The sequence below is a fragment of the Zingiber officinale genome, chromosome 2A, assembly GCF_018446385.1.
Source record: "Zingiber officinale cultivar Zhangliang chromosome 2A, Zo_v1.1, whole genome shotgun sequence".
NCBI classification, from domain to species: Eukaryota; Viridiplantae; Streptophyta; class Magnoliopsida; order Zingiberales; family Zingiberaceae; genus Zingiber; species Zingiber officinale.
The window spans coordinates 80,195,479-80,203,435 of record NC_055988.1 but is presented as its reverse complement, the minus strand read 5'-3'; the positions used below and the strand labels follow the sequence as shown (position 1 = coordinate 80,203,435).

The window sequence follows — 7,957 nt, the reverse complement described above, 5'->3', positions numbered from 1 at the left end:
AATCAAGCTTGTTAAAACAAATTATTTTGGTCAAAATTATTATAAACAAATTTTATGTTATAGTACTTTCAAATAAAATTATTATTAAACATGTTTGGAATAAGTAATTTTAGTTAAATTTTTCTTATTATAATTTTTTACTAATGAAGATAAGGGCTCCATTTTTTCCCAGTTAAAAAAGTTAAAACAATAATAGACACACCATTTCTCTTTTCACTCGTCTACTCTGGAAACCAAATAATAGGACAGCAACAACAGTGCCTACCTACTTTTTAGTTCTCGGTAAAGGGTGGCACTTCGGATGTGTTTATTTTTCCATGGATATATGATTCCTTATTCATCACTAGGGATGCATGCCGCTCGTGAATTATTCAGATTTTAGTTCGAAAAAAAATTCATTCAAATGTATTAGATTAAGTTAACGAGTTGAATTTGAGTTTGATTTCAAGTTCGGAAATATTATCAAGCTGAGCTCAAATTTATAATCCAAACTTGAACTTCTTACTGTTCAACTCATCTCGACTCATTTATAATCCTATTCATCCCTAGCCTTAGAAAAAATTTTCTATCAATCAGTAAGTAAGTAAATGAAGGCTCATCTAAATCGATTCAATCATGTCTAATTAATCAATCAGTAGAAAAACTTAACCACTGTATAGTAATCCAAGCCGTCAAAATTAAAATTCAAATATTAAATGCCCGGTTAACCGCAGGATGCACAGAAATCTGCCCCATCTGAGGGGCATTAAAAAAAAAAATCTGACCAACTCAACTCTGCGAAATTTTTTTCATCAGAATAAATCCAAAGAGTTTAGGTGAATTCTAACAAACGATCCAACGTCTAATTTGAACGTCACGGATTGATATGCCCGGAGTCCGTTTTATCATTGTACGGTCCCGGGGCGACATGTCACTCTTCACTTGCTGGAGTCGGGTCCATTGAGGAATCAAAATCTAAAATTACTGAAAGATTTAAATATATTTAAATTAATCTTACTGCCAGTAGGAAATTTAAAATACGATTCCAACTATGTTTAATCGACAAACAGGCAAAAATAATGCGGGCCTCTCAACACAGACAAACAAACAAACACTTACAGCGCGCTCCACTCCAAGACATCTTGGAGGAGAATTGAATACGATCGAACATGCTGCTACTGGTAGGAAGGCCGGAATGCCGACCTCCACGATTGATCATCGTAAGGTGCAGCCGAAGGCGGTGCTGCTCCCTCTTCTGTGATCTCCGACTCACGGTGGTGGTACATGGGCTCCAGAGCTGACTCAGGGAGCCGGCTTTCTGCCAGGAAATGCTTCATCGTGAGCAACTCCATCTGGTGCTTTCTCTTCAGCTTCTCCATCTGCTTCCGCATCCTCTCCACCTCTTGTTGCGCATTCCCACACTTTTCCTGTAAAATGATATCGTGTTTACTTTGAAGGTCTGTAAAATTACGAATAAGGTTTTGTTCGTTGAGAACTAACCTCAGCTTCGTAGGCCGCTGCCTCCGCCTCTCGCAACCGCACCAAGAGCTCTCCGGCGGCGTGGACTGCTTCCGCTGTATCGCGAAGCTGGATTCTTAGCTTCCTGTTCTGCTCCTTGAGGTAAGTCCGTTCCTTCTCCCTGTCAATCCTGAGGGTCGATAGCTCCGCGGAGAGAGCTGCGGCGAAAGCAGAGCCGCACCCTTTCCTTCCTGCTTTCTGGGCCGCCTTCTTTACTTCTGCGATGCCTTCCATGATTTTCCGATGCTTCAGCAGCAGCTCGTCGTAGGTCTCTTGTAGCTCCACGTAGTGCTCCACGATTTTACCATGGCCGAGGATTGACCGCTGCAACGCATCGTTCAGCTCGGCGGTGCAAGTTTTTTCCATGTCGAGCTCCATCTCTTTCTTCTCTGCGAGCCTGCGGTTTTGTTCGAGATCGACTCTCAACTCCTCGGTGAGACAGATCCATCTGCTCTCGGACTCTGTCCACTTCTGTTTTTCCTTCTCGTAGTCCTCTCCCATGGCCGAAGATGAAGTGGAACCATTTCGTATCTGCTCGAGAAGAGAGTCATTGTCTGAAACATCCTTAATTGTCTTCAATTGATTCTTCAAAGTTTCGATTTCCAGAAGTAGTGCTGCCCTCTCGTCGGGCTGTAGTGGGCTGTTCTTGGATAGCTGCAAGATCAATAAGAGTACTGTAAGGTTGCCAAATATTCGAGTTAAAAACAAACTAAATGATCATAAACAGCGAGTACATTTTCATCGCTCAAATGCTGCTCCTCTTCCTGCTTTTGGTTGTCAATCTGAAGTTTTTTTTAAACAATTAGTTAACAGAAGATTAACACTATGTGAGAATTGTGAAGACGACGTACTAAGGAATTGAGATGCTTGATCGTCGTTGCCTGGTTCGCACATAGAGCTTCAAGTTCCTTCTCCCTCTCGGTGAGATTTGCTGAAGGCCCATTTATATCCTGGACAAGAGATGCAAATATTTAAAACAAAGAAAAAAACATTAATTTTTCCATCTTAATAGAAATGATACTAATGCTTGCCTCATTGACAGGTATTACTATCTGCTTATCCTCGCATCCATTATCAAGTATAGCATTCTTGCAAGCTGAACAAAGCGAAGGAGAAGCATCGACATTTTCTTTTTGGACTGAAATGGAAGCTAAGTGCTCGAAGGAAAGGCCTACAAAAGAGCTTCTTGGGCATGAACTGCTCTCGTGGTAGTCAATCATCTGCAAACCTCTTTGAAGGCTGGCGGCCAAGGAATCAGTTGGGTTCGCCTTGCTTGACTTCAAGGAAGTACGGATGATACCTTCAGGTGCTACTACACTTCTCTTCAACGTATTGCCAACTTTAGGAGATGAACATAAGACAGGATCACCAAGCATCAGTTGTTCTTGACAGGGGATCGAGAGCCCTAAAGACATTTTACTTGCATTTGCATCCACTGATTTAGCATTTTGATTATTCTCTCTGTCCGATTCCTCAGTAAGATCGATATTGTTTGACTTGTCTTCTACAGATGAATTCAGATTTTCCAGTTGAACACAAAGTTGGCTGACATCTTCCTCATCAACATCCATTTCTTCATCAGACTCCTGATCAACATTTGGTAAATTCAAAGATCGATTGAGGCTTGCTCTTAAGAGATTCAAGCTCTGACGGCCCTTCCATCCGTTGAATTGCCAGTCTTTTGAAACATTAGATTTGCCTTCATCCAATTTAGTGTTCATGAGCTCCTCCTGTGCAAAAGTAAGAGAAGATGATGGGTTTTGACATAACCAATAAAAAGCTCAAAAACATGCTGACTAGTGTTCCACCTTCAACTGCCGAATCTGATCACTTAAATCATTAACGTAATCTTCAGTTATTTCATTTATCACAGGCTTGTTTTGCACATGCTTTGCTCGTTCTCCAAATCTTAGTGTACTCAACGTGCCACTTCGAGAACTGTATTAAACATAGAATACGATCATCTGGAATATGATATGGCAATTGGCATTGCCAACAATTTAGATCGATAATCACCTCTCATCTGGACAAATTGCACAAATAACTGCTGCTTTTGCATTGCCACCAAGAGTATCCTTCAGTAGATGAGTCAGACACGAATGTGTGTAGTAGGTGATGTTCTTGTCCCCAAGCGAATTCTCAGCTTCACCGAGAATGTTCACTAACTTGCTGCATTTTTAAAAATAAAAATAGAAAAGACCAAAGAGACAACAGTAGTTAATTCAAAATGTTTACTTATAAGCAGATTAAATTGTTGCAGCATTACATAATCGAAATTCAAAAAAGGTCTATGTTATCCGTATGATCCAAAAGGGTCTTAAAAACTGTTCCTCGTGCGAGAAATCAATCTCAAAATTCTTTTTAAACGGCTAGGACCATGGATACTGCAATCATGTGAGCATCCAGGATGCCACATGTTTTTCAAGCATTGCCATATTCCCATTAGCTAAAATGACAACAATTTTTTTCCATAGATCAACATTATAGCCGTTAATTAAAAAACAAATAAACATAGACCCAAAAATGCCTTGCAGCTATTAAATGAAAGAGATTGTAAACATAAACCCAAAAACAGCTTATGAATTAACACCAAAACTTTGTGTGCAAACATAACCAACCCAGTTTGGGAATCTAGATAACTAATTAAGACTTATGAAGCTCCATCCTAGTCTATAATGATTAACCACCACTTAACTGATAGACACACTTGTGCCCAGGACAACCCTAAATGAGGTGAGGTGAAACTAACTAGAGATTGTTCTATTTTTCAACACACCCTTCATCGACCACCTTTTTGATTCCATGAGGAGCACGCTCTGACTCTCTCCTCGCTCTGACTCTATATTCAGAAGCGTAGAACAATGTTGTAAGTGTCTTGGTGAGAGAACTTGAGCAGACTATTCTATCACGATATTATCCAAATTTAAGATATCTTCATGTTTGTAAGGGAATCAGTATAAAGATAGTACAATGTGCTGTATCGCACATGCACATTTATCAGATGGTTCAATATAAGTGAAGCAATTTTTCTTTACAAAGAGAATTGCTTAGATATAATAGTTGTCAAATTTAATATCTCACCCAAGTTTTGCAAGAGACTTCTTAATATGCTTCCGTTCCTTGAGACATTGACTTCCAGCAGCTTCAAATATGCCATCATCGGATCCAGCAAGATCAGCAAGGACAATTCTACTAGTCTTTGAATTACTAAAACATTTTGTTGCTGAGAGCTGCAAGCAAGTGCATGGCCAAAGAAAAAAAAAATACTAAGAATTGCACTAAGCGAAGCAGAGACATATCCTTGATCTTACAAGGACAGACAAAATCGAGTGCTAATAATTCCATTTTAAGAAACAGAATGCATAGAGAGGAGGATCAAAAAGCCCATGTGCATACCTTGCACCAGGATTCAACTATGCATGTGAATATTATATGAGAACGTGAACTCTTGGAATTCATACTTGTAGTGCCTACTTTTCTGTTGGTCAACCCCTACAACATGAATTTGATGCAACAATTAAACTAGAGAAACAAAACAATATAGAAGTAATTTCATTGTCAGGATATGAAAAATATGAACATGGATTTACCAAAAAAATATGTTTTGAACAACTTCAGAAGTAATGGATTAGCTGATTTTATGTGCGACAGCAAAAAATCACATGTCCACACATGTCGACACATAAAGAAGAATTGTTGTATGTAAATGACAAGAGAGATAAGACCATGAAGTTATAAGGTTCCAGATGAGAAGGACTACATTCACCTTTAAGGTTGTAGGATTGCATAAGTACAGACAAACACATGAAGGTATCATCTTTCTAAAGAACAAATCTTTGCCCATTAAACTCAAGGATCAAGAATGAGACAGCAAAAACTTAAAAATAAAACAACAGAAAAAAGAAAAAAAAAATCATCTATAGCGTACTCTACTAACTTATGTTAGCACCTCTGCAAATACTAAAATTGCAACCATAAGCATACTTCTGAAAGTTTCAAAGCAAACCAAACAAACGATCATTACCTTTACAAGTAGTTGGGTAATATCATCGATCGTTGTGACATACTCGTCAGTCAAGTTTTCCACATGAGAACCATTCTTAGGATCGTCTCTTATCTGACATGGAAACTAACTGAATCATATTTGAAAATACAATGCAAAATAAAGGACGCTGAAGAGAAAATGCAAATGTGCGACGTTGGATTACCTGAAGGTTCCTTTGAGTTGGATCTAGGAGGTCATTAATCTGATCATTATGTATCTGCAGAGAGAAATACAACCAAATAGTACTTTGCAAATGAATATCCTAAACCTGCTTGCCTAATTAACGCTTACCTCAAGAAAAGAACACCGACATTGGTAACTCAGTTGTTTTGCTTCTGAACTATCTTGCCTCTGATGGAAAAAATATATATTATATATGGAAGAAATAATACCAATTAAAGAGAGATTGCATTTGGTGAAACAAAACCTTAGTTTAGATATGAAACTGTAAAGGTCATTCATTGTTTTTTTAGTAGGACTGTAGCTCCTCCTAATCAAATATTTAATATCTAAAAAAAGTATATAAAAGCATTCTAAGAGCTGAAGAAAGCATAAATTAATAGAACCTACCCTATGTATCTCAGAGAAGAGCATCTTGAAGAGTCGTGGTGCAATCCCCTGTTCACTGTTAGTTGAACCATCATCAACCATGGCTCCAGCAGGACCCCACATCGTGTAGGTTTTTCCACTACCAGTCTGTCAATTATATAGGTTTGTCACATCAGACAAGTCATTTATCGTATAGAACAACATTGAAGAAACTTCATAAAGCAACAAGTACCTGCCCATAAGAGACTATTGAAGTGTTGAAGCCTGCTAACGAATAATTTACCAAGGGAATGCCAACCATCTTGAAGACGTCTTCCTGAGGAGAAGATGAATAGTGATGAATAAAAAAATGACGAGTCCCAGAAATGGCCTCCTAATTCATCTTCCAAAGACAGTAAAACAAGTTGCACAAGAAGGTAGCTGCATTACCTGGGTTGACTCAGGACCAAGAACGGAATGGAAATTGAAAGACCGGTCTCCAAGTGACAAAGAATTAGAAGAGATCTTGCGAACAACTACATCTGTCTTCCGGCCACTCCCCGATCTCAATCTGACCACCACCTTTAAAACACGAAAAGGGAATTTAATAATACTAACTATAATTCTATCTCAGCTCCCTCAATTCATTCATCTTGAAAAACTAAACAACAAAACATTAGCAAGGAAGTATGATGCATCATAGCTTGAAATCCACAAGGAAAATAACATTCATTGTTCAGTTACAAAGAAAAAGGGACACAATTCGATGTACACTGAACCTTGACGGAAGATCCATAGGGATCCAGGGATCCATCACTTCCACGCAATTCGTCGGCCACTCCAGACTGCTTTTGCAGCGGAAGACCATCGGTCGGGTGAGGCAGTGCCTTGCGAGTGAAACTGGAAGGGGAGTTTGGAGGCTCGATCTGTGTGTTGGGGTTCTCGTTCTCGCTTCCGGATCTCGAAGCCAAAGGAGACGCCCTCTTGCGGCCGGCGCCAGAGGGAGATCGGGAACGGAGGGGGGAGAGGATGGATCGAACCGAAGATTTGGGGGATTGAACTCGCAAGGCCTCCATTGCTCGATCACGATCTCGATCTGCTGCTACGCTCTCTCTCTCTCGAGAAATTGCAATCGCGAGGAAGAATGGGGATTAGGTTTGGGAATGATTTGGGAGGAGCGTCCTCTCTACTCGATTCAAAAATGCGACGGTGGGAAGAATCTGGTGATCCGCCGGAGCATCAACGAGATTGAATAAACGAATAAAAGAACGACACGTAGAAACCGACCGAGCATACACAAATATAGCCGTTGGGCTGTGTGCCTCTGACGGAGATAATTTGAACTTTCGAAAAGCAGCGGAGTAGGTAGCGTGGAAAGATAACGGAAAGGTGAACCGGCATAATCTCCATAACGGTCTAGCATGCCCAAATTATATTTAAAAAAAAATATAAAAGACGTTCCATTCTATTTTTTATTCAAAATATTCTCATTTCACCATTAACGATAGGGCAAAATAAAAACTACGCCTCTTTTCAAAAATTTTTAACGAATAGTAAAAGGCCGTCTTACTTTGATTTATTATGAAAAGAACATTTCATTTTTAGTACAATTACTCTTTTATCCCTCATCTATTATTCGATTAGGTGTGGTTAGTTGGTAAATCGGTAGGCTGGCCGGGTTGGGTGGAAAAAAAATTATATATTTAGGGTGTGTTTGGTTCAAGTCATCATCTATAACCTTGGTTATATGATTACCAGGTAATCACATAACCAAAGTTATGAGGAATACAACATAACTTATTAGGTGTTTGGTTTAACTAAGATTATGCAATTACTTAGTTTTATATTTACTAATTTACCCTTTAACTTTTTGAATTAATTTAATTG

The 7,957-nt window shown here is 39.0% G+C and overlaps 1 protein-coding gene across 1 annotated transcript; it reads right to left on the bottom strand.

Annotated features, from left to right (window-relative positions):
* Positions 1-979: 979 nt before the first annotated feature.
* LOC122041322 (kinesin-like protein KIN-12C) lies at positions 980-7,249 on the bottom strand. Its single transcript, XM_042600962.1, has 16 exons — positions 6,850-7,249; positions 6,521-6,652; positions 6,324-6,407; positions 6,113-6,238; positions 5,834-5,893; positions 5,706-5,759; positions 5,522-5,614; positions 4,894-4,989; positions 4,579-4,727; positions 3,514-3,666; positions 3,306-3,435; positions 2,529-3,227; positions 2,349-2,447; positions 2,232-2,279; positions 1,480-2,151; positions 980-1,406 (listed from the first exon to the last, which is right to left on the bottom strand). The coding sequence occupies exons 1-16, from the start codon at positions 7,144-7,146 to the stop codon at positions 1,155-1,157; spliced, it is 3,144 nt and encodes a 1,047-aa protein (XP_042456896.1). The 5' UTR covers positions 7,147-7,249; the 3' UTR covers positions 980-1,154.
* Between the last annotated feature and the right edge of the window lie 708 nt (positions 7,250-7,957).